Source organism: Bos taurus, chromosome 26, assembly GCF_002263795.3.
Source record: "Bos taurus isolate L1 Dominette 01449 registration number 42190680 breed Hereford chromosome 26, ARS-UCD2.0, whole genome shotgun sequence".
NCBI lineage: Eukaryota > Metazoa > Chordata > Mammalia > Artiodactyla > Bovidae > Bos > Bos taurus.
The window spans coordinates 9,892,595-9,919,922 of NC_037353.1; the positions used below are offsets into that span (position 1 = coordinate 9,892,595).

Genomic DNA, 27,328 nt, shown 5'->3' on the forward strand with positions numbered 1-27,328 from the left:
TTCTAGATATATTTTCCTGGAGATATGTTTTTGTATTCTATGTTGTTTGTTAATAAAGAATATGATATATTTGCATTATTAACATATAGAAAAATTATTGGTCTTTGAGTGTTTAGAATACTCAATACTCAATACACTTCTAGTGACTAGAAGTGTCTTACTAATTTGAAAAGTTAGTTCATCTGAGTTTTCTAAGATGTATAATCATATTGACAGAAATTAGTAATCATTTCACCTTTCTTTTCTAGTGTTCACATCTCTTAAATATGTTCCATGCCTTAATGCATTCCCTAGAAATTTCAAAACATTGATGCAAGGATCTTTTATGTCTTCCCAATTTAATGTAGATAATTCTAGCAATTGGGTCTTAATTGTGATATCTGTTATAGTTTCAAAATAATCTTTATCCTTCTAAGATAGCTTCCCCCTCTTATGAGTTTACCATTGGTTATATATGTTATTGATTATATCAGTTATATATGCTAATTTTATGACAATATTTAGCATTTATTGAAATGATTATAAGGTTATTATTATTATTATGGTTTATTAAATGAACAGATTTCCTGTTTATAGACACATTCTTTCAGCTCTTTCCTCTAATACAGAGCTTATTTGTCACAGTACTGTTCACTCTGGATAATATACTTCTCTCAATGAAGTGACACTTGCTAGTTTTTGTTTTCTCCACAATGACCTCTGTATTACACTTTTTTTGGGACAATCTTTTGGTTTGCAGCAAATAGGTTGTTTTCCAAAAAGTAAATAAACATGGTTTATTTTAATGGCTAAAACATACTATGTGAGTTTGAGGTTGGTGACTTGTAGAAGTGGATCCTACACTAGATCTAAATCTTGTCACCTTTAAATCAATTCTAATAAAGAGAATACCAAGAAATATAAATGTGATCCAATAAACCCTGAGTACACATTGTTGGTAGATGATAAACCACAATGCAGAACACACTGCCACAGAAGCTACGCTGATTGTTTGCATAGGAAAAGCATCCCTCCCCTCCTCACTCTAGCACATGTATGTATACACAAGCACACCAGCTACCCAGAGATGGCTCATTTTAAATAATATATTTCTAGGATTTTTCCTCTTGGGTTTTTTAGAATCTAACGCTCATTTTCACATAAGCTTTCCTTTTTTCAATCACTTAACCATTCAATAAAAAATTATTCAGGGTCTACTATGTGAGCCACTCTGTGCTAGGTTAGGGGGATATATTTTAGATAAGTCAGACATGATTCTTATCTTTGGAACTTACATAAGTAAGACTCAAAAGCTTTTTCATTTTCATTTTTTGGTATCTTTTTGGACTTGAAAGATCTTTTCTTTTGCTACATCTTCTAATTATATAATGTAGCTTCCTAAAATCTGATGGTCTAAATTTCTTGAATTAGTCACTCAATTTGTGACAAACACTGCTGGGTACTGGGGAATTCCAAAGTAAAGAAAACACACACACACACAAACCTCTCCCAGTAGAGTTTAAAATAAAAAATGAAGTCGCTCGGTCGTGTCCAACTCTTTGCGACCCAATGGACTGTAGCCTGCCAGGTTCCTCTGTTCATGGGATTTTCCAGGCAATAGTACTGGAGTGAATTGCCATTTCCTTCTCCAGCGGATCTTCCCGACTCAGGGATCGAACCCCGGTCTCCCGCATTGTAGACAGACACTTTACCATCTGAGCCACCGGGGAAGTCCTTTATAGAGTGATAGAGTAGTAATAGAGTTTACTACCTTATAAAGAAATCCTGATTCAAAGGCTTTGCAAGATTCATCCAACTTTAATATGCCATGTGCACCAGAGGCACTGAAAAGAAAAAAGAAGTGAACCAAGTATTCTGGAAAGGTAAAAATGCAGAAATTGATCCAAAAATGAATTTCTAGTTAATAATTATTTAAATTGAAATTCCGTTAATTCCTCTCTTCAGCTAATTCAGTTGTCTAATTTTAATAATTTTCAATATATATGACTTCAGTTTCTCATAGGAAATGTAAAACAGGCTCATCAGGCTTCTTTAGTCTGGTGCATTTCTTTGCTCAAATGTTTGGCTTCAGAGGCAGAAACCTTTATATATTAGGCAAAATGAAAAGTGAAATACAAGTGTTTATTAGGCAGTTTCAAACATAGAGCAGCTCTCCCATATTCCCCCGCCTCCAAATAAGGACTTCCCAAAGTGAGAGGGAGCATAAAGCAGGGATTTTCTGAAGTAGGGAGAACGTAGGTACTTTTGTAATTATCTTCTCTACCGAAGATAAGGCTTCCCAGGTGATACTAGTGGTAAAGAATCTGCCTGCTAATACAGGAGATACAGAGACGTGGGTTTGATCGGGAAGATCCCCTGAGGAGGAAATGGTACCCCACTCCAGTATTCTTGCTGGGGGAAGCCCATGGCCAGAGGAGCCTGGTGGGCTACAGTGCATGGGGTCGCATAGAGTCATACACGACTGAGCGTTTGAGCACCAGCACACTGAAGATAAGGTTGGTACATTTTTCTTCTATGGGATGATTCTGTATCAGCAGTGATTTTCTTTGATACTTCTTCAACATCTGTTTACTGAGTACCTCCTATGTGCCAGGCCCTGATGGTGCTGATCTTGCCAGTTTTGGTGGCAAGTAGATACTGAACCAGTTAGTACACGTGTGATTGGTATCACAAGCGTGGGGAGACTAGAGTGGCTGGGGATAAACAGCGTGCTGTGCAAGCACATTAGGAGCACAGCAACAAGCCATAAGGCAGTTATTCACTCATTCACTCAAGAGTCAATAAGAATTTCTGACAAAAATTTAGTTTAAATGAAGCCAAACTTATGGTGGCATTTGAATACAGGCCCCAGTGAGTTTTACAGGTAATAAAGTGGCTGCCTAGCTAGGTTTAAAGCTACCTGTAGATGGTGGGATGCTTATGAGACAGATTATTTTCCTAAATCCCACTTCACTAATAGTAAGATTCACAGTAACAGCTAACATTTATCATTTTCTATGTGCAGAGAACAGTGCTAAACACTTTACATATTATGTTCTAAGACACTCAAATAACCCCTAACCTTAAGGCAGGAAAAATTAGTGTCCCCATTTTATAGATGAATCTCCTGAGGCTCAAAGATATAAGAAACTGGTCCAAGATTACACATCTAGAAAGTGGTAAGTTTAGGATATCACAGAATTTACCAGGAGTTGAGCTTTTTAAAGTGAAGGCCAGGGACAGGAAATGAATCTGCATATTTAGCCAAACATGTCAAGAATGTGAAATTACTCACTCCCAGTTTTCACAGCATTTCAGAGATTAAGTAAATAATCTTCAGCAGAATCCAATCCAAGCATGCAATTCTTTGCATTCAGCACACATACTTGCTAAGAAGACACCATTCACTGCACAGAACACTTCTATTTTACATTATCCCTACTCCTGGTCATGACCTATCCTGGTTTTTTTCCAAGGACCATGTTAGAGCAAACCCTTTTCCCCAAGCATATACTTATTAGCTATGACAGGAAAAGAGAAAGTGGCCCCCACCTGGTCTCAGGCAGACCCTACTGTTCTTTTTCATGAAGGTTTTGAGATTCTAGAGCTGTTAAGCTTCTGAGTTTTATCAGCATTTAGTCAGTGAACAAACTCTTACCATCAACTCTCCTAAGTGTCCTACATAAATGCAGAGGAAACTGCCCTTTGCAGGGGTCTCTGAGGCACACGATCTGCTTACATTTTCTTCCTTACTCTTATTCCCTTTATCATCATCATCATTGCTATTATTTATTGAGCACTTACTATGCGTCCAGCACTTTGTTAAGGTTTTATGTATCTTTAAGCCTTATAACAATCTTACGAGGCAGCTACCATTAACTCAGTTTTCAACGATGAAGGGGCTGTGTAGCTGTTTAACTGCAAGGTCACAGAATGAGGAGCAAAAGTCTGGATTAAAACAGATCTATTTAACTCCAGGGGATATGTGCAAAATAGTACTGCTTGCTTTAAAGGATTTACGATGGGGCATGGGATCAAGGAGTAGTGGACCAAATGTTTACATCTAAGATAAGCCTATATTTACATAAATTGATAGGATGCAGATTTAGAGGTTATTAATCTGAGGTCCATGGAGCTCCCCCTTCAGTGTTTAAAAATAGATTTTTGAGGGTTTGTAACCTCCTAAAACAGGAGTCAGCACATATCTTTCTTAAAATTCCAGATAGTAACCATTTTAGACTTTGTAGGCTATATGGTTTCTATGGCAAACATCCCTCTCTACTGTTGTAATGCAAAAACAGCCACAGATGATACATAAACAAGCGGGCAAGGCTGTATTCCAATAAAACTTTATTTACAAAAACAAGCAGAGAGCCAGTAGGCTCTAAAATAGTATGCAAATTCTATTTGCACATATGCATCCTTATTTTTGTTGTTATTGGGAGAAAATCTCATAGCTTTCCCAGGCTTCTCAAGTAGGTTCAAAATCCAAGATGGCTAAGAACTGGTCTAAACGGTCTCCAAGGCCCTCTAAACTTAGACATTCCAGGATGATTCTAACGTGCCTTTCAGTTAACACATTCTTTGGAAATTCTTTCTCCTTAGCAGGCACATTTGATAGATTCTGCTGTGAACTCTTAAGCGGACTATAATTTCTGTCTGTTGAGAAGAAAACACAGGACATAGTACCATTTCAACCATTCCTGGCTTACCTGGCCAGATGTTATTGGCTGAAACACAAGGACATTCCAGAGTGGATACAGCAACTCAGTCCTGCACCAGCTAGTCTGAGATTGGCTGAGGCTCCTTCCTTTTCCCAGAGACCACGTTCTGTGTTTTACTGAGCCTTCTCCACAGAAAGTACTCACTTTCCCGACCACTCTGATACACAGTTTGGATTCCTAAAGGCAGCCAGGGCTGCCCAGTTATGGTGTGGTGCAGAGGGATTTTGCCAGAATTATTTTCCTGATGGATCCCTGCTTCTGTTTGGAGACCCTCTCTCTGGAGAGGAAACATGGTTCTTTCTCTTAGGATTCCCAGTATCTTATCTACTGTCTGTGATTACTGCCTTCCACTCTATGGACTTGTCTTTCCCTAACTAGCATCTTAGGTGGAGATGGCTAATTATATTCCATTATGTCCACCACAGAGCCTGGTACCATATTTTAGGTTATTAGCACTGAGATCCTTGAAAGCTACAGATAGTTTTAAATTCTGGCATTACTTTGGAAAAATCAAGATAATGACTATCCTGTCAACTTGATTAAAAAGCAGGATTGACTGCTTTGAATTGTAGAAAAAAGAGATTAAAGCAAAAAATTACAAATGCTATGAAGCATAATGTGGTTGTATTTATATTCCAGATTTCTGAGAATGGAGAATTGGACACAGAGTAAGAAGCGGGAGGGGAAAAAATGGGAGGGGAGAAAGTGATGGTAGAAACCGATAGAGGACAGAATGAAACAAAGGGAATGGAGAGACAAAGAGGAGTACAGAAGGAAAGGCTGGATGCAGAGGGAGCCTGTTTGCTAACCAGCTACTGCTGGGCTGAAATTCAGTGTCATTAGGATGCAACCATTTCTCACAGCAAGTGCCCCCCAAAGAAGGAAATAAACCAGCAAATGAAAATAACAGAATATAAATCATTTCGTCAGTACCTACAGAGACTATATTCCGTATTAGACTCCTGTGTACACCACATCAGGATTAGTGTTAGCTCTCTGAAATGAAACGTCAGTAAGGGGACCACATGGTGCTGACTGCACCTCCAACCAATATTTCAGTTCAGCTTTAATTACCGTGTTCATCTGGCAGCAGCACGGTGCCACGTAATGGAAATGGGTCACGGGAGGCCCGGGTTCTTGACCTGCATTTGATGATGCGACCTTGTTTGGCCAAGCTCTGTGCCTCCGTCTCCTCGTTTGTCAAATGTGAATAATAATTCCCTGCTCTGTTTATTTTACAAGATATTAGGAGGATGGAAAAAATACATATATATCAGATACACTTGAAATATACATATATATGTTTTAGATATATATAATCTTTTTTTCTAAAATATAAAGCAGTCAATGATGCTTTTTTATTCAAGTTGATGGGAGAATCAATATCTGAGTTTTCAAAAGTAATGCCAGAATTTATATATATTGTGCTTCCCAGGTGGCTCAGTGGTAAAGAATCCATCTGCCAATGCAGGAGATGCAAAAAAATGTGGGCTCTATCCCTGGGACGGGAAGATTCCCTTGGAGTAGGAAATGGTAACCCACTCTAGTATTCTTGCTTGGGAAATCCCATGGACAGAGAAGCCTGGTGGACTACAGTCCATGGGGTCACAAAAGAGTTGGACCCAACTGAGCGACTGAGCATAGCACATACACATACATATGCACATATACTTGGATGAGAATAAAATACAAGATAAATGTAAAATTGACCTTGTTCTTTTTACTTAACAAGGTACCAAGTAGGCGGAGGGGTGGGGTTGATGGCATTTTGCACAGAAGACTTGGTGACTCAATAATATGTCTTTTTTTTTCCCTCAGTAATATCTGGTCTGGGATTATTATTGCTTACTCGATGTTTTTAGACATACTTCTCCCCTTCAGAAATGCCAAAGGTGAAATATACTACTCGACTGCTATAATTTGTCACCCTCGCTGCCTGAGCAAGACGTGCATAGACAGTTTAGTAATTAAGCTTTTCAGCCCTGCATCGTATGGTTTTATTCCAGCTAAGGCTATATTTATCAGCAAACAAGTATTAAATCACCCCACTGCTCAAGCCGTTCCTCACTTGAATATGCTCCTTTCAAAACAGAGCAGATTTCCTTGACTGTGTTTGATTAATAAAAGTTCTTGTTTGGAAGTACTGTGGTGCTGTGTGGTCCTGTGGGAGCCGACACACATACATACACCCTTTTCCAAAAGGTACTGACCCGTATTTCTCAGGGGACTTGGCTACCTTTGCCCTGGGTCTTTAGGGCATCCTGGCCATCTGAATCTCCGGCCTCTGAATTTATGGCCTCTGGGACGGCTTCTAGCACAGACAGTCCCATATCTATTTCAATTTCTAAGGAGGAAGGGGTAAATGAAGATAGAGAACATAAGCTTTTGATACATTTTCTTTCCTTATTTGAGCATCAGGGAATTGGTCTGTTTCTATCAGAGATGGATCAAAATGTAAAATGAGTTTTCAAATGATTAAATCAGCAAAGTAACAATGACCTACATACTAAGCAGGGTTGTATATCTTTTCTCATATTGCTACAGTATTTTCTAAGCAGATACACAATTACTAGGGAAACACATTTAGAATGAACAGATATTAAAACTCATCAGTGGGATTCTCTGGTGGTCCAGTGGTTAAGACTTCGCCTTCCAATGCAGGGGGTGTGGGTTCGATCCCTGATCAGAGGGCTAAGATCCCACATGCCACATGGCCAAAACACAAAGCAGAAAGAATATCACGACAAATTCAATAAAGACTTTCAAAAATGGTTCACATTAAAATATTTTAAATAAAAAATAACTCATCCGTAATGGCTTTAGCATACTTTCTCTAAGCAACACATCCCACCTTTATAAATAATTTTTTCTTCTTTGGAATATAAACACTCATGAAACAAATATAACATTGCTTTAAAGCTTTAGGATGCTTTCAGTCAGATGGCTCCAGAATTATATTAGTTAAAAACAAAATAGTTAATATATTCAATATATTTGCTACCGTATTTTAAGGGTATAACCAAAATAAAGACAAATGTTCATCAAATATAGGCCAAAATGATGAAAGAAATCTCAATATTTTTCCTTGTATCATAAAAGAGATCACATTAATTTCCCTTTTCCTTTCTATATTATCAAAAATTAGTGACATTAACCACACGTAGGCATTTCAGTTTTCCATCATTTGATTGCAAGTAGGAGATGTATAAGAACATTCCATAGAAAAAATCCACTTTGTAGTTACATAAACAAGTTCTGCCCATGCAAGCATATGTGAATGCCCGAGAGTGGGCACGTCAGTGTGAGATTTTAAATACTACCAAGCTAAGGGGTCTTTTGTGGAACTTTTATTAGTTTGAGAGACTGCAATGATCTGAGAGGCTGTGACGATTTCTTTCCTTTCAAAATGACAAAATGGAACTCGCCAGTTTGCTTTCTAAATTAGCAACAAGTAGCTTGTTCAGAAGGCTGGGGATCAATTTCTCTCGAGCCAGCAAGTCATGGGTTGTCACCGATGCGTGTGGGTGATATGCTGAACCGCTAAGTTGGCAAATATTGAACTATTTTAAGTGCATCTATTTTCTGGTTCAGTAAAATTTTTTTGTATTAAATTCATTAAACTTGACACAATCTAAATGCCGCAGCACACACTGGAGAGGGCATAAAAGAAAGAGCACTAGCCACAGGAGATAGCACAAGGTAAAGATCAATATGATTTCTCTCAGCTTCTATTTAATTTTTATCTTTCCCATTAAGGCTGGATTTTTTAAGGTTAAAAAGTACTATGTGACTTGGAAAGTCAAGTTGAATCTGGTTATTTTCTGAAAATTTGAAGAGACATTTCTTTGTCAGTCAAGTTGCCCTCCAAACTGCGTTCTTAGAGATGATGACATATGTGACCTACAATTCAGGAGCATTTAATAACTTGGAAGAGAAACGAGAAACAAAAATTACCCTTTGTTTCCACAGTTTGGAGAAATCTTGTAGTTCAGCAATTTGCAAAAAATATCAAACCAAGGATATACTTGAAGATTTATCACGATGTCTTTATAAAGATTATTCTTTATTTGGGACTGAAATTTTCAAAAGGACAACAAAGGTCTGTGGACATGAACTGTTACTTGGATTTGACAGAATTTGGGGGGAGAGCTATTTGTTTTTTCTTAAGCACGACTTTGCCTCCAACAAGGAGTGGGTAGACATGGCAACTCAGAAAAGTGGAAAAAAGTATAAAGTACAAGGGATTTTTCCTTCTTGTAGGAGTTGTAAGTACTGAAATTATCAAATTGATTTTATACTCCATGTGAAAAATAATAATCAGTAAAGAACAATTTTTCAGTAATTTCTCTCAACAAAAGAGAAAACAAAATAATCAATGACAGAAAACTGTGAAAACAAGAACCCCAAAGTACACGTGAAAAATAAGAATACAGGCAGTACTAAATATGATTCTTTAAAGCTTCCAGAACACATAAGGCAGAAGTGATGCAGCCGTCAAAGTTGGACTGAGTAAATCCATCCCCTCCACACACAAGAAAAGGCTGGAGGTGAAGAGTCATTTGACCAAGAGAGTTGGCAGCAGCATTTGTAACCTGAAAATATTAAAAAAGAAAAAAAAATTCAATTGACATTCAGTGCTCTGTTGTGCTGTCATGTCAATGCCCAGCTGGAGAAGCTTCTCTACCTAAAGAAATCAAGATGTTTTATAAAGAGCAAGGAAAACTAGGTTAAGACCCCTGAACTTTTCCCCTTGCCCAAGTGTTTACACCGAAATTCTTAAACGTTCACATTTTCAGTCATTTGATAAGATAATCAGAAGTGTATTGAATTTCAAACTTAATAGGTCACGATCTGCTAAATCGGTTGGAAGTACAGTGAAGTTTTTCATTAGGGGGAAATGAAATTCATGAAATCATTCACCAAGTATTGAGAACCTGCTACATGCCAGACAAGGTGAATACAAAAGAGATTTAAAGGGTCACGTCCTTAAGGAGTTTCCAGTTCAGCACAACTGCTGGCATGTAAGTGTCCAAGGACTAAGACAGAGAGAAGGGCAAGGCGCTATAAAAACGCATGGGAGGAGGCCAGCATACTGGACAGAGAACGTTTCAATAGGGTGTGACTGGTCATTTCACTTGAGGTCTAATGGAAACATCAAAATTTGCCAGGGAAGGAAGCAGGTATAAGGCTTTCCAAAGGGAAGGAGTAAGATGTGTAAATGTACCACAGCCAATGTGTGTGTGTGTGTGTGTGTGTGAGTGCACGCACATGTGTGCTGGGGGAGGAGACTGACTAGAAGAAGGAACATAGCTGAGAGGTAAGATAAGAGGAATACTTTGTTTCAAATAAAGTCTGCTTGGGCTTCTCAGGTGGCTCAGTGGTAAAGAATCTGCCTGTAACACAGGAGACCCAGGTTCAACCTTGGGGTCGGAAAGACCCCCTCGAGAAGGAAACAGCAGCCCACTCCCGATTTTTTTTCTTGGGAAATCCCATGGACAGAGTAACCTGGTGGGCTACAGTCCTGGGGGTCACAAAAAATCTAGTCCATGGGGTTGCAAAGAGGAGGACACGATTTAGCAAGTAAACAACGACAGCAAAGAATGTAGTGTTGCTTATGCGCCAAAAGGGGGAATCAGTTGAGGTCTAGGACTTATTTTGTAGAACCAAGTTTAGAATATTTGAAATGATGAAAAAGGCATAGAATTATTGGAAAAATTATTCTCTGAATTAGAACATATGTTGCTAACAAACATTCACAGTGAGGGGAATGAGTGGGCGATTAATGTATTTATCTTGGATACTGATGGTTTGGCTACTGAAGCACCAAAAACTCCCTAAAAAACCAAATTACTCAAAGCTATTATAAAGACAGTCTCCCTTGGGACCACTTTCCTGCACAACTTCAGGGGGTGCATTTCGCATAGACTACATGGCGGTTCTGGTCTCTCTCATACAGTGTTTTCATGAAGAGAAGCAGAATAAGACCCATGAGAATTTACTTGTTTAAAAATCACACCAAAAAATCAAGCAATGTGATAAATGCTATTTGGATTATGGAGCCGATTTTGCTTCTTGATAGGTTGAGTTAGCATAATGTTTTTATAGTTTTTTAAAACCATAAAAACTTTACATAGATATTTTTATTTATATGCCATATTTTGTCTTTAAAAGGAGGTGGTACAATTATTTCCTTCTTGAATCACTGAAGATATGGACCTTTAAAGACCAGTATCACTCAGATACAAATGTAAAATGATATAAGTATCCTCTCACTTTTCTTGACGTCACTTGATAGCAATATCATCTATCACAGACATAGCAGATAATCTTTTAAAAATTAAGTCACAGTTTTAATTTATTATATTATAGTTTCTTTCATGCCCTCCCAGGTTTTATTAAAGTATAATTGGCATATAAAAATTACATATATATTTAAGATGTACAAGTTAAGGTTATGACACATGTATACATTGCAAAATAATCACCATAATCAAGCTAATTAATAAGATTGTTCTCTTAGCAAATTTCAAGTATACAATAGAGTATCAAAATTGTAACCCACTCCAGTATTCTTGCCTGAAGAATTCCGTGGACAGAGGAGCCTAACAGGCTACAGTCCATGGGTCACGAAAGAGTCAGACATGACTGAGCGACTAAACAACAAAACATTAAGGACAGTCATGCAGCTGCATGTTAGATCCCTACAACTGACCCATCATACATAACTGAAACTTGGTACCCTTCAACCAACATCTCTTTATTTCCCGCTCCCACCAGCCTCTGGCAATCACCATTCTACTCTCTGCTTCTATGCATTTGATTATTTTAGATTCTACCTGTGAGATCACGCATTATTTGTCCTCCATAGCCGATAAATCTTGAAATTGACGGAAAAGGTCTTTGAGTGGCTAAAGTAGATAGTACATAGTGCAGACACTGAAGCACAGACTGGGGTGTTCCATCAGAGCTTTTAATATCCTGCTTTAGATGGAATTTTAGCAAGTTGGATGATTTGTCAGTGAATCACAAAGGGAGGAAGAAAGCTGCTGGGGGTCCTATATATACTACTGATTTTAAAATGTGACAATCCACAGTCTGAAAACAAGGGATGCTATAGAAACACTAAAAAACCAGCCAGGGTTGGGGAAAAATCCTGGCAGTCTGTGGTCACTTAATGCAGGGCAAATAACTTTCCGGCTCTTAATAGTCCCTGAGGGTGCCAGTTATTAGTTTTCCTGCAATTATTATTGCTACTGATGAAGGCCTCAGTATTTAAGGACCAATGCTAATGGGCATAAAGTGTTAATTATTGGCATTTCTTGGATGTTCTCTGCATACAAAATGCCTTACACACACACACATCCTACTTAATTCACATATCAACCTATGAGGTAGATACTACTATTCTCATTCTATAGCTGAGACAGCTAAGACTCAGAGAGAGACTATTTCCTGCCCCAAAACAGAAAGCCTGGAGGTGAAGAAGCATTCAAACAGGGCAGAATTTCCCCTCCGCCCCACCCCAGAAACATTTCCATAAAGACCTAAGTAAAACAAAAATGTGTGATCGTCATGTGGAAAATTCACATAAATGGGATAATTCATTCACACATATTCACATATATATTAATACATAAGCAGGTGTCTATCTATGTATAATTTATATGCACACACATACATATATATATATATATAAATTCTCCATTCTTAGTAAAGTTTCCATACATTCCAGCTGGCATCCTGGTACAGATAAACCATGGTACTATTAAACATTACACTAGTGTTAAGCAGGAGGTAGCTTAAGGGAAAAAGTTCTGCCCAGGAGAGAGTGGGTAATTTATCGGTGCTGTGTAATTTCATTTGATGAGTGGTGAGTGCCAGATGCCAGATCACATGGCTGGAAAACTAGGCCACTGATTAGCCAGTCTGCAGTTGGGATGAAATCAATCTTGCTGCATTTAGGTGGATTCGCCCATTTTGCAATTACCCAATGAGGAAAATATGAAAACACGAAGGGTGTGCTTGCAAGCTCCTTCACCCAAGTGAAGCAGAGAGGCCTGCAGTGGAGGAACACATAACTGTCAAAGCCACAATCTCACGGTAATGCAGTCTTTGGCTATGCTTCCAGCCACAGTGAGGAACCACAGCTCAATGACTATGTTTAAGAGAGATGTCAGGGCTGAAACAATCCCTTGGGAATCCAGGATGCTTGGGCTCCATGTGTCCCGGGGGCAGGGGGGTGGTCAGAAAGAACTCACACCGCAGAAGCTGGTGCTCTGGGGTCACTAATGTAGGTTTCTTTACAATTAGGTGATGACTGGACTGGACATATGAATTTGAAGCAGAAAAAGCAGTTTTACATCCAAGTGATTTAAACCCATATGTGTCTTGTGACTCCTCTCTACCTGCCGAATAGAATGCAAACTTCTCAGCCCCCGTCCCCCATGAAAGGCCCTGCATAACCTAATCTTCCCTCCATCCAAGCCCCACCTCTTGCTGCTTCTCTCACTTTTGCCTCACGTCCCATCTATATTCAAACTAAGGTTCTTCAAGCACATCCTTCTTTGTTGTGCTTCTGTGACTTTGAACAAGTCATTCTGCTTGGTGATGTTGTATTGTTCCCTCTCTTTTCTGCCAACCAAATTGCTCATCCTTCAAGAACTAGCACAAATGTCACCTGCTCAGAGGTCTTCTTGCTCTGCCAGGCACGGTAAGTGCCTTTTCAGCATGTTATTTGTATCTATTATGTGACTTGCTATTTTGCACTATAATTATGTCCTTACCTGTCTCCCGTCTTAGACTGCATGCTCTGCAAAGTGGGGACTGTGATGCACTCATCTTTGTATCCAAGGCTGAAAGTGGTGCCTAGCCCATAATAAGTGTGCAATAAATGTTCATTGAGTTGGTAAAAAAAGACAGAATATTGTACACGTAGTTGATCAAATGAAGGTCTTCATATGGAACCGGCTCCATAAAACCCCACAGAGCTGGCAGAAGCTCAAATGGAAGAGCTATTGTGTTTAGAAGGCTCTCAGGAATGATAAATATCTCTGTCAACCGCTGTCCGTGAATGTCTCCTATGTCATATGTTAAACTACATAAACTTGCTGATTCTGTAGCTCAGAAATGGTTAAAATACTGTGAATTTTTATATGATTTAACATAATACTTTCTTTTTATATTGATTGCTAATTGTGAACAGTCACACACAAAAAGTCCCTTGGGTATGAGAATGAAATTAAAGATGAAAAGAAAGAGGGAGGCAGACAAGTAGGCTAATGGGTATTTCCAAAAAATTATAGTTGACAAATAACAAAAAAATTCAGTGACACATGTGATAATGTACCTTCTCTCTTCCAAATCTATGCTGACAGCTAAGCTTGTCCTTGGACTGTCAAACATCTGCCAATAAAATGATCTCATTGGTTTGGCCTACAGAGAGGCTGTATTTTAGGGTGACCTGTTTCAGTTGGCAGTTCAGCCCATTTGGTAACTTAAAACCAACCTTTATCAGATACTACAATAGGTGATGTTCAAGTGAACAAGACAAGAATTAAGATCTCAGAAACTCTAATCTTAGAGGTGCAACTAACTTGAGAGAACTTAGACAACCTATGAAAAATCAGGTTCTCTGCTGGGGCTTATTATGGATGTAAATATACTGCTTTTCATTGAATCTTAGTTCAGCTCAGTTCAGTTCAGTTCAGTCGCTCAGTCGTGTCCGACTCTTTGCGACCCCAAGAATGGCAGCACACCATGCCTCCCTGTCCATCACCAACTCCCAGAGTTTACCCAAACTCACGTCCTTTGAGTTGATGATCCCATCCAGCCATCTCATCCTCTATTGTCCCCTTCTCCTCCTGCCCCCAATCCCTCCAACATCAGAGCTTTTTCCAATGAGTGAACTCTTTGCATGAGGGGGCCAAAGTATTGGAATTTCAGCTTTAGCATCAGTCCTTCCAAAGAACACCCAGGACTGATCTCCTTTAGGATGGACTGGTTGGATTTCCTTTCAGTCCAAGGGACTCTCAAGAATCTTCTCCAACACCACAGTTCAAAAACATCAATTCTTTGGCACTCAGCTTTCTTCACAGTCCAACTCTCACATCCATACATGACCACTGGAAAAACCATAGCCTTGACTAGACGGACCTTTGTTGGCAAAGTAATGTCTCTGCTTTTGAATAGGCTATCTAGGTTGGTCATAACTTTCCTTCCAAGGAGTAAGCATCTTTTAATTTCATGGCTACAATCATCATCTGTAGTGATTTTGGAGCCCCCAAAATAAAGTCTGGCACCATTTCCACTGTTCCCCCATCTATTTCCCATGAAGTGATAGGACCAGATGCCATGATCTTCGTTTTCTGAATGTTGAGCTTTAAGCCAACTTTTTCACTCTCCACTTTCACTTTCATCAAGAGGCTTTTTAGTTCCCTTCACTTTCTGCCATAAGGGTGGTGTCATCTGCATATCTGAGGTTATCGATATTTCTCCCAGCAATCTTGATTCCAGCTTGTGCTTCTTCCAGCCCAGCGTTTCTCATGATGTACTCTGCATAGAAGTTAAATAAGCAGGGTGACAATATACAGCCTTGATGTACTCCTTTTCCTATTTGGAACCAGTCTGTTGTTCCATGTCCAGTTCTAACTGTTGCTTCCTGACCTGCATACAGATTTCTCAAGAGGCAGATCAGGTGGTCTGGTATTCCCATCTCTTTCAGAATTTTCCACAGTTTATTGTGATCCACACAGTCAAAGGCTTTGGCACAGTCAATAAAGCAGAAATAGATGTTTTTCTGGAACTCTCTTGCTTTTTCGATGATCCAGTGGATGTTGGCAATTTGATCTCTTGTTCCTCTGCCTTTTCTAAAACCAGCTTGAACATCAGGAAGTTCATGGTTCACGTACTGCTGAAGCCTGGCTTGGAGAATTTTGAGCATTACTTTACTAGCATGTGAGATGAGTGCAATTGTGCAGTAGTTTGAGCATTCTTTGGCATTGCCTTTCTTTGGGATTGGAATGAAAACTGACCTTTTCCGGTCCTGTGGCTGCTGCTGCATTTTCCAAATTTGCTGGCATATTGAGTGCAGCACTTTGACAGTGTCATCTTTCAGGATTTGAAATAGCTCCACTGGAATTCCATCACCTCCACTAGCTTTGTTCATAGTGATGCTTTCTAAGGCCCACTTGACTTCACATTCCAGGATGTCTGGCTCTAGGTGAGTGATCACACCATCGTGATTATCTGGGTCGTGAAGGTCTTTTTTGTACAGTTCTTCTGTGTATTCTTGCCACCTCTTCTTAATATCTTCTGCTTCTGTTAGGTCCATACCATTTCTGTCCTTTATCGAGCCCATCTTTGCATGAAATGTTCCCTTGGTATTTCTAATTTTCTTGAAGAGATCTCTAGTCTTTCCCATTCTGTTGTTTTCCTCTATTTCTTTGCACTGATCACTGAGGAAGGCTTTCTTATTGCTCCTTGCTATTCTTTGGAACTCTGCATTCAGTTACTTATATCTTTCCTTTTCTCCTTTGCTTTTCCCTTCTCTTCTTTTCACAGCTATTTGTAAGGCCTCTCCAGGCAGCCATTTTGTTTTTTGCATTTCTTTTCCATGGGGATAGTTTTGATCCCTGTCTCCTGTACAATGTCATGAACTTCCGTCCATAGTTCCTCAGGCACTCTGTCTATCAGATCTAGTCCCTTAAATCTATTTCTCACTTTTCACTGTATAATCATAAGGGATTTGATTTAGGTCATACCTGAATGGTCTACTGGTTTTCCCTCCCTACTTTCTTCAATTTAAGTCTGAATTTGGCAATAAGGAGTTCATGACCTGAGCCACAGTCAGCTCCTCGTCTTGTTTTTGCTCACTGGATAGAGGTTCTCTATCTTTGGCTGCAAAGAATATAATCAATCTGATTTTGTTGTTGACCATCTGGTGATGTTCATGTGTAAAGTCTTCTCTTGTGTTGTTGGACGAGGGTGTTTGCTATGACCAGTGCGTTCTCTTGGCAAAACGCTATTAGTCTTTGCCCTGCTTCATTCCGTACTCCAAGGCCAAATTTGCCTGTTACTCCAGGTATTTCTTGACTTCCTACTTTTGCATTCCAGTCCCCTATAATGAAAAGGACATCTTTTTGGGGTGTTAGTTCTAAAAGGTCTTGTAGGTCTTCATAGAACCGTTCAACTTCAGCTTCTTCAGCATTACTGGTTGGGGCATAGGCTTGGATCACCGTGATATTGAATGGTTTGCCTTGGAAACTAACAGAGATCATTCTGTTGTTTTTGAGATTGCATCCAAGTACTGCTTTTCGGACTCTTTTGTTGACCATGATGGCTACTCCATTTCTTCTAAGGGATTCCTGCCCACAGTATCTCAGATACCGTCAATTGGAAGAGGCACCAATATTTTAGATATATGAATGAGAAAATTAAAAGTGGTGTTAGCGTGAAATAAAATTTTATTTTATACTTAGTAGAGAAGTTCTTTTAGAATTATCTACATGTAGATCTTTTGCAAATATAAAAAGGGAATAAGATAAGGAATAGATTGGTTAGCTTTCCCCAAAACTTCTTCATAATCAGAGTGGACTTTTGTGAAAAAATTCTTTCACTCAGGGTGTCAATTTCCATGCTCTTCCCCTCCCCCCAGTCAGTCCTCTGGGCTGCCTCGAGTGCTGGTCATGCAGCATTTCTCACAAGAGTAAACAGTCCACTAAATTGTCCTGGCTGGGGTTTTCCTCCAAGATGCTTGACACCTATTCTTCAAGTTCTGACTGTACTTTCTCAGTGGGAAAGAAAAGTTTTTAAGTAATCAGCAAGACACATATTCTTTTACCAAATGGTCCTTCTCTAGTGGTTCAGATGGTGAAGAATCCACCTGCAATGTGGGCAGACCAGGGTTCGATCCCTGGGTCTGGAAGATCCCCTCGAGGAGAAATAGCAACACACTCCAGTATCCTTACCTGGAGAATCCCCATGGATAATGGAGCCTGGCGGATCACAGTCCATGGGGTCACAAAGAATTGGGTAAGACTGAGCAACTAACACATTTCATGCTGATGTCAGTGGAAATGTTTGTTTACATGTTTATAGTGGTCATCCCCCTGCGGGACCACTAAAAATAACCAAGTTCACGTGTGTGAAAACTTCATCCTACCTGTCCCCTTGACGGCATCTTACAACTGAGGAAATACAGCAAATAGTAAATAGGGTAAGGGGAGCAGTATGGTGAAAACCCACTAGTTAGTAAAAGCATAACAAGTACAAAGATACTGAGTGCAGGATCCTTTAAGTAGAGCCTTTTCAGGTAAGCAGCATCTCAGTGCCAGAGCATCCAAGGTCTTCAGCACTGGTAGTTTAAACTCTCCAATTTCCCAATTCACCCAAATGAGCAGCCTCAGGTGAAACTGACAGAGACTGGTTATCACAGAATCGATTTGTTCATTTACAAAGGTAAATGTACCGATTCTAAAACTGAGCCTGGTTGTCTTCCCAGACCGTTCATCTTAGTAGGCTAATTTCCTCAACTGTGTCATAGATTATGGGGGTGACACATGTGCGGCACCGCCTGACAGACATCACTAATCAACTGTGGCATTTCTTCTCCACTGAGCCCAGAAGTGGCTTCAGCATCCTTCTCACTTCATTGCTTCAGGCAGCCACTACCAGTCAATTGAATTTGGCACTCGAGAGGAATCCTATTTACCAATTCTGGATTAGAAGATTACAGAGTAAACATGTAATTACAAATAAGAGAATTAAATATTCTTTACTGTTTTTTTTCCCCTCTTTTCCCGTTAAGCCAGGAGAGTCCGATGCGCTGTCTTTGTCCAAAGCAGAGATACTTCAGTGCCAAGAATGAGAGTCACATCAGGAGCCGTTTCCTCTAATAATGTTGGAAGTTCAATTCCAATTCCTTCTAATAACCTTCCAGTAACCTCCTAGACCATTGCCCTTTCGTGGGTCACATCAGGGCTTTGACTGCCATGTGAAAATAAAATACAGATATTTTGACTGCAAGATAGTTGTAGAAAACTACACAACCATACTTCTATAAAACTGTGCATTACTAGTATCAGGGCTTGTAGGAAAATAGGTTGGCATAGCCAGCTCAGAACCTAACCACTGAAAGCACTAACAAAAACAATCAAGTGAAGTGGCTAGCAATATGAACATTCTCCCAGACTCTGAGTCTTGGCACATTTATGCATCCTGAACTCTGGGGCTTATGTTTCCTCCTTTGAGATGTAGGTCCTGAAGGGAAGTTGCTTCTAAAAGAGACCAGTTTGACCAAAATTATTTGGCAAAACTAATACAATTATGTAAAGTTTAAAAATAAAATAAAATTTAAATAAATAAATAAAGAGAATCCCGCAAAAAAAAAAAAAAAAAAAAAAATCTCCAGGATACAGCCTTCTTCATTAGTCCATCATTTTAGCAAAGGGGAAATGTCTTTGTGGTTTTTCCATCAGTACTCCCACTTTTGCTGAAAAGCATAACAGTGCAAAATCCAGTGGTTCTTAAGGTCACTGTAGCTGCCACTATGGAACTAAAGGAAGATACTTCTGGAGATTTTCAGTTTTTTTCTTAAGGTTTTCCATATTTTCTGAGACTTTCTGTTTGCTTGTGAGAAAACATACCCCAATCACTTGAAAACATCAACATGTGCAAAACCAATATGATTTCCCTGTGATGCTACTGATCTCCTATTTCTCAATTGCATTTGAAAGAATTTACATTAAAAAACCCTCTGGAGTTATAAAGGACTGTAGGTAATTTTATTGCTTTCTTATGTTACTCTATGTTCCTAAGGGTCGCTTTATTTAACTTGGGTAAGCCTGAATTTTGACAGCAGATGGAGACTAAACCATCACCTGTGTTTTTGATACACACACTGTATCTTTTAATTGATTTTTAATCAATTTCGATGTGTGAGGGTGACTCCTTAAACTGTCCTTGGATGTCAAGAGAATCTTACTGTGTTCTAGTTGTAGGCTAACTTGATTGGGGCAGACTCCGAGTAATGATATCCTTGTGTTGGCATTTCCCCTGCCCATTGTGTGTGTGAGGAGGTGCTGACCACACTGGTAACAGGAATAGCTAGGAGGCCTGAGATGGTATGGAGTTGATTCATACATTTCCTCATTTCCTCTGCTCTGTTGCCAGTGTCAACCTGAACCCCTGCCATGGTACATAAACAGCAGAAATTGAATATTTGGTTAACTTATTCTTTTATAGCCCCTATGCAATGCTCAAAGGTAGTGGTTCCTGAAAGTCAATCTATGGCAATAAGAGAAAAATAAGGAGAATTGTGAACTTTTTCATAGAGCAAAATGTATTCTATTTATAAATTGTTATGAGGTTCTATCTTTACTACATATTTTGGGGGAGGGTTATTATTGTCATTAAATTCCTATAGCTATGTTTTGCTTTTTAAATTCGTAACTGCAGGATAAAAAGATAGCAATATTATACTGGTTCCCAAAGTACTCAGAAGAAGTTTACTGGTCCATGGAATAAACACGCTTGGAGCCAGTACTCTGGGGCGAGGTGCTTGATGTGGCTCGGAGCAGAGTCTCTGTCAGCCTGAGGAATGTTTCCCATAAAAGGGGTGCTGGGGGGCAGCAAAGGTCAGTTTCAAAAAACCATCAATACTCTCAAGTGAACACTGGACAACCTTAGTTTGGACTTGCTGAGTGGATGAGTAATTTTAACAGATGGAATAAAACCTTGTGTAAAACTTATTTCCCAGAAACTTGCACAACCTCCCTATGATACAAATATTAATCAGGACAGACCTAGAATCTGGGTAAAACATTGTTTGTTTGTTTATCTGAAGTGAAATATTCAGGGAGTAACCATAAAAGGTGTGGAGCAAAGCAGGAACTGGGGGAGGAAGATTTAAACAAATGCGGAATAAATTCAAATTGTAAGCACCTAGAAGGTAAATGTGGTTTGTATTGATTCTCTGTTAACATCTCTCAATTCTTACCATATTCCCAAGGCATTGATTATAAACATTTATCATATGCCTGTTTACAAAAACAGAGAGAAATGTAAATAAATGAAGGCGAGACCATAACTTACACTGATGTCAATGGAAATGCTTGTTTACATATTTATAGATGGGAAGCTAGTCCAGGTACTCTGAAAAAGATGAGACTTCAGTGTTATGTCAATAGTGAAAAATACTATTGACCCCCTAAGTAAATTTCTGTGATACAGGAAAGGGACATCTGAGAAATGAAAATCGAAATACAGACTTCATTTTAACAGTACAGAATGTTTTCTATTGGCCAAATTAAAAATGTAATACGTTTATCCTTTTTTCTCTCTCTTTTTTAAAGTTCCTCTGGGGTTTGATAAAAAGGCAGTAAAATGTTGATTCCTCTTGATTCCTCTACACTTAACTCACCAAATTGCAATTTGGTAAGAGATATCTGATGTTTAAAAAGTCTTCTGAGTCCTCAGAAATAGAGAGCTGTGGGGACTGTGTTTTATTCATTTTTGTATTTCCAGCATCTCCATTTACATCTTCTTTGTACATGGTGTTGAATTCAAAATTGCTCAAAGGCTCTACGCGCACGGGCCAACAAAAACCTAATTCAAATTTTGAAAGATTTAAATTCTCAGTGCTCGGGTGGTCTTTTAAATATGGTGGAGATTTTTCCTTTATGAAAATAATTTCCCTTGGTTTCTCAGTCTCTGAGTTTCTCTTTTACGTTCTATGTCATCGCACCTCCCCATTCTAACTCTGTCCTTGAGCAACTTCATTGTCCAGGAAACAAGTATTCTGATGTCTGTAATCTTTGTGCTAACACTTAGGTTGAAACTTCCAGAAAGCTGAATTCTCTACCGCTAGCTCACTTTTTGCAGAGTCCAGGCAAAGGCACAAGGAACACGTGAATCAGTCTGAATTTCAAAGAGGTAGCAAAGGTGGTTTCTTACCCAGATGATTCACCCTCATCTTATAAAATGCCATTGCATAAAAAATACTTTGAAAGGGATGTAGAATGGAACTAGCTGAGTGTGCATGTGTGAATGTCTTTATGTGTGTATAATGGGATATATAGATGTTTGCCTTTATTTAAAAAGATGGAGACCACAGTGACCAATCCACGCTATTATCATAGTTTAGAGCTAAACTGCAGTGAGCCTGCACAGACATAAAGTCTAAACAACCCTTTAAATATTTTTTTTCCCTCATGAGATGGTAAATACATTCTTAAAAGCTATAGATGTCATAGAGGGAAAAAAAAAGCTACATTTTTTTCTGGATGACCTAGCCAATTTTTATCTAATTTTTTTTTTAAATCTTTTAAAAATTCTTTCTTAGGAGAATCAGCTCTCCATGTGCAGATTTTTTGTGGCGCAGCCAGATATTGCAGACATATGGGATATATCTGTTATATTCTTAAGAAAAGTGTTGATAAGAATTATTTCTAACCATATACTGCATAGTACGGAAGATAAGTGATACTCAGAACTGGGAAAATGATGATAAATTCAGGGTGCTGATACACCATTTAATCTATTTTTATATGCATTTCCTTAAAAAATATTGTACCTCTTTTGGCCACTGGTGTTTCAGGCTCTCAGATCTATCTTATACTATGCTCTAGTACTTAATATTCATAAAGAGCTTTATCAACACGGTGAATTCCTGCAGAGATGGTACATTTTTAATTGGTTCTTATGTGTTATGTGCATCATCTCATCTTGCCTGTGTTCTACTCATCTCTCCAGTGTTCTATTATATTTAATGGTGATTTCATAAACCCGTTTCTTTGTTGTGCTTTAGGGAAAGTCTTGCTTGTATTTTGGGATTCTGGCTACAGAGCTCTGTATCTGGTACACAGAGAGCTGCTGTAAAATTACTATTGGTTGGAATACTCTAGGTGTGAAGAAAGTGATGTGGTTTGGTCAATTCTCAGTGGAGCTTTTCTCTTTATTGGTATTTGTCTCTTCTGTTTTAATAAACCATTGGGTAGATGCAGGCAGAATGTGCCACAAATCAATTATATGATCCATGCTGCAGCTTTAGTGCGCTCAAACTGCAAAGGACATACTTTGCTGAAATTGTATATTCAATTGCTGAAGTCTACATTGAATCCTTTCAGATCTATTCTGACTTTTAAAGTCCTGAAAACACTGGAGCAGTCTATTTTGACGAGGACTTGTTCAGAACAAGCACACAATAAAGAATGAGATACTGTTTTCTCTAGTACTGTAGCAGTAATAATAGACAAAACAACAGTCGTGGTACATTTCCCTTTAGAGTTTTTAATTTAATAGAAAATTATTTTGTCCTTCAGCAAGTTTTAGTACATTCATTCATTAGCTCTTCAAATATCTGCTGTGTTTGTAGTAGTTGCTGAGTGCTGTGTAAGGTGTGAGGATAGACAAACCAGTTCCAAGTTACAAGGCGATTTAATGGACTTGCATCCTTTTGTTTCATCTAAATAGAAATGCTGCATTGCTCTCTCTCAAATGATCCCATTGCTTAGGTTCCTAGGATGCAGAGGGCCCAGAATGCTTTCAGTTTTGAGTTGAGAAACTTAAAATCATCTTTCCTACTCAACTGAACCTAATCACCACTTCTCCTCCATTTAAATTAATAACTGCTTAATTTCCAACTAATTCAATCCTCCATCCCTTCTCCCATCCTCTTCTCCTTCTTCTTTTTCTTGACAACCCAGAAGTATGACCATAATTTCTCTCTGGTTCTCATTCATGCTGAATAAATCCCACAGCCTATTTTTTGGGGTTGAGCAATTATGGGGAAAATACTGCAGCCATTTTGACTTTTGCATCTAGAAAACAACCTTCTTTCTACTTTTAATACGGTGAAAATAAAAGGTTCAACGCTCGTGCTCCTAAGACAATAGCTGAGGATAAAGAAACAAGTGGATTTTAAAGTCAACTGAATTGAGGTATAATTCACAATACAGTAAAATTCACCCTTTTTATGTGTACTGTTGTATAAGTTGTGACAATATACCGAGTTGTGTAACTACCTCTATAAAACACTACAGAGAATGTTCTCATCAGTTTCCACCTAATTCGCCTGTGCCTCTTTGTGGCTAACACCATCCGGCCAATCAGAGCCCCGGCAACAGTGTTCTGTTCCTACAGCTTTGTCCATTCCAGAAAGTCCCACAAATACTTAGAATAATATAGTATGTGGCCTTTGATTCTGACTTTTCTCACTCAGATAATACTTCTGAGACTCACGCATGCCGCTGCAGATATTAGTAGTCCGTTGCATGTTATTACAGAGTAGTTTTGCACTTATGGATGTGCGACAGTTTGCTCATTTACGAGGTGATGGCTATTTGGGGTGTTTCCAGTCTGGGACTCTTATTAATAAAGTTGCTATAAATTCTTGTCTATATATGTTTTGATGTAGATTTATGACTTCATTTCTCTTGGGTTAATTCCTCAAAGTGGAGTTTCTGGGTCATATGGTAAGTGTATATTTAACTTTGTAAGGAACAGTGAAACTGTCTTCCTAAAGGGCTATGCCATGCTGCACTCCCATGGTGATCTGTGAGAATCACCACATCCGTGCCAGTATTTGGTATCTTCAGAGTTTTTGATATGAGGCATTCTACTAGGTGTGGAGAAGGCAATGGCACCCCACTCCGGTACTCTTGCCTGGAAAATCCCATGGATGGAGGAGCCTGGTAGGCTGCAGTCCATGGGGTCGCTAAGAGTCGGACATGACTGAGCGACTTCCCTTTCACTTTCACTTTCATGCATTGGAGAAGGCAATGGCACCCCACTCCAATACTCTTGCCTGGAAAATCCCATGGATGGAGGAGCCTGGTAGGCTGTAGTCCATGGGGTCGCACAGAGTCGGACACGACTGAAGCGACTTAGCAGCAGCAGCAGCAGTAGGTGTGTCAGGGTATCTCATTGTCATTTACTTTGCATATCCCCAAGGACCAGTGATGTTTACCAGTAATGATACTTTTGTGTGCTTGCTTGTCATCCATATCTCTTCCTTGGTTTGTGGGTTTAAAATATATAACAAGAAATTTAGCATTAGTAATAGCCACTGGCAAACGTTAACCTGTTTTCTGTCTCTATGAATTTGCCTCTTCTGGATATTTCACATATATGGAATCATTCAAGAAGAGACCTTCATGTCTGGTTTCTTTCACTCAGTCTAATATTTTCACGGTTCATCCATGCTGAAGCACGTACCAACTTCACTGCTTTTCACAGCTGCATGATATTCCATCTTAGGGGTAAACCACACTTTGTTTTTCCACTCATCAGTTGATGGACATTTGGGTTGTTTCTAACTTTGGCTATTCTGAATAATGCTGCTGTGAATATTGTGCACACGGTTTTATTTGAACACATGTTCTCAGTTCTTTGGGGTATATACCTAGGATTGGAGTAGCTTGATCAAATTATAATTTTACATTTATTTTATTGAAGAACTGCTAAACTGTTTTACACAGTAGCTAAACCATTTTATATTCCCATCAGCAAGGTATAAGTACTCCATTTTCTCTGCATCTTCACCAAAACTTAGTTTTCTGTTTAAAAAAATATATAGCCATCATAGTGGATGTGAAATGGTATCTCATTTGGTTTTAATTTGCATTTCCCTAACTCAGCAGTAAAGAATCTGCCTGCCAATGCAGGAGACACAGGTTTGATCCCTGGGTCAAGAAGAACCCCTGGAGAAGGAAATGGCAACCCACTTCAGGACTCTTGCCTGGAAAATCCCATGGATAGAGTAGCCTGGTAGCCTCCAGTCCGTGGGGCTGCAAGAGTTGAACATGATTTAGTGACTAAACAACAAGAACAACAACAATTACTAAGGATATGGGATGTCTTTTGATGTGCTCATTGGCTATTTATATTTTTGGGAGGGAGAAATGTCTATTCAAGTCCTTTGCCCATTTTCAATAGGACTGTTTGACTTTTTGTTGTTAAGTTATTGAGTTCTTTGTATATTCTGGATAGTAGACACTTCTCAGATAAGTGATTCACAAATATTTTCTCCTGTCCTATGAACTGTCTTTTCACTTCCTTGCTAATCCTTCTATGCACACACAGTTTCAATTTTGATGAAGTCCAAATTTTCTACTTGTTTTTCTTATTATGATTTTGGTGTTCTATCTAAGAAATCACTGTCAGATACAGTCATAAAGATTTACCCCTATGTTTTCTTATAAGACTTTTATGATTTTAGTTTGTATAATTATGTTTTCAATCCATATTAGGTGGATTTTGCATGTGGTGTGAGGTAAGGATCTAACTTCATTCTTTCATATTTGGATATCCTGTTGTTCCAGCACAATATGTTGAAGAGACTATTTGTTTCCCATTGAATGTTTTTAGGAACATTGTCAGAAATCAGCTCATCACAGGTATAGCATTTTTGGGCTCTCAATTCTATTCCATTGATTTATATGGCTATTCTTATATTATTACAATACTTTAATTATGGTAGCTTTGTGTAATAGCAAGTTTGGAAATCAGAAAGTGTGAATCCTCCAGCTTTATTCTTTTTCAAGACTGTCTTGGCTATTTGGGGTCCCTTGCAACTCTGTATGAATTTTTGGATTAGCTTTTCCGTTTCTGCAAAGGCCATTGGGATTTTGGTTAGTGGCTTAGTTGCTAAGTTGTATCCAATTCTTGCAACCTCATGGACTGTAGCCTGTTAGGCTCCTCTGTCCATGAAGTTTTCCAGGCAAGAATACTGGGGTGTCATTTACGTCTCCAGGGATTTTGATAGAGACTGTAATAAATTTGTAGATCACTTATGGTAATACTGCCATTTAAAAATACTGAGTTTTATGATCTATGAACTTGGGATGGTTTTTATTTATTTAAGCCTTCTTTAATTTCTTTCAACAATGCTTTGTAGTTTTCACGCAGAACTCTTATGCCTCCATGGTTAAATTCACACCTCTTCTTCAATGAAGTAGCCTTTCAAATATTTTGCCCAGCTTTAAATAACAGGGCCATTTGTTTTCTAATTTCTAACTTGTGAGAATTCTTTATATATTCTGGATACCAATCTCTTATCAGATATATGTTTTTGCAAACATTTTCTCCAAGTCTGCAGCTTGTTTTGTCATTTCCTTAACAGTATCTTTCAAAGCATTTTAAGTTTTGATAAAGCATAATTTATCAATTTATTCTTTATGCTTTGTGCTTTGTGTATGCTAAGAAATGTTTGCCAAACCAAAGATCATTAAGATTTTCTCCTATGTTTTTATCTAGAAGTTTCATAGTTTGATGTTTTATAATGTTTTATATGGTCTATGATCTATTTTTAGTTAATTTTTGTATACAGTGTGAACCTTGAACGTTTTTACCTAAAGTGACATGTTCAATTTCTATTTTTCTGTTCACTCATTGCATTGTGTTAGGCAAAACTATCAATTTGAACTTCAGTTTCCTCATTTAAACAAAGATAGAAATATTTACTTTCTGATCTGTCAGAACTGTTGTGAAGATCAAATGAAAACAAGCATAAAATTACTTTCTAAACTCAGAGTATAAATGTTAACTATTATTATTTCTAACCTCAGCCAACAGAATGATGGCATAAAAAATGTGTCATAATTGGAAGAAAGCCAGATCTAAATTACCAG

At 38.5% G+C, this 27,328-nt stretch overlaps 1 protein-coding gene across 2 annotated transcripts in view; it reads right to left on the reverse strand.

Moving 5' to 3' along the window:
* Positions 1 to 8,583: 8,583 nt before the first annotated feature.
* RNLS (renalase, FAD dependent amine oxidase) overlaps positions 8,584 to 27,328 on the reverse strand; it is a 276,338-nt gene continuing 257,593 nt past the window's right edge. Inside the window, exon 7 of one of the 2 annotated variants that reach the window (NM_001206063.1) lies at positions 8,584 to 9,295. In NM_001206063.1, coding sequence (NP_001192992.1) covers positions 9,143 to 9,295 — 153 coding nt within the window. In that variant the 3' untranslated portion in view covers positions 8,584 to 9,142. The remainder of the gene's footprint in view (positions 9,296 to 27,328) is intronic. The other variant, XM_010819756.4, reaches the window with a different exon arrangement.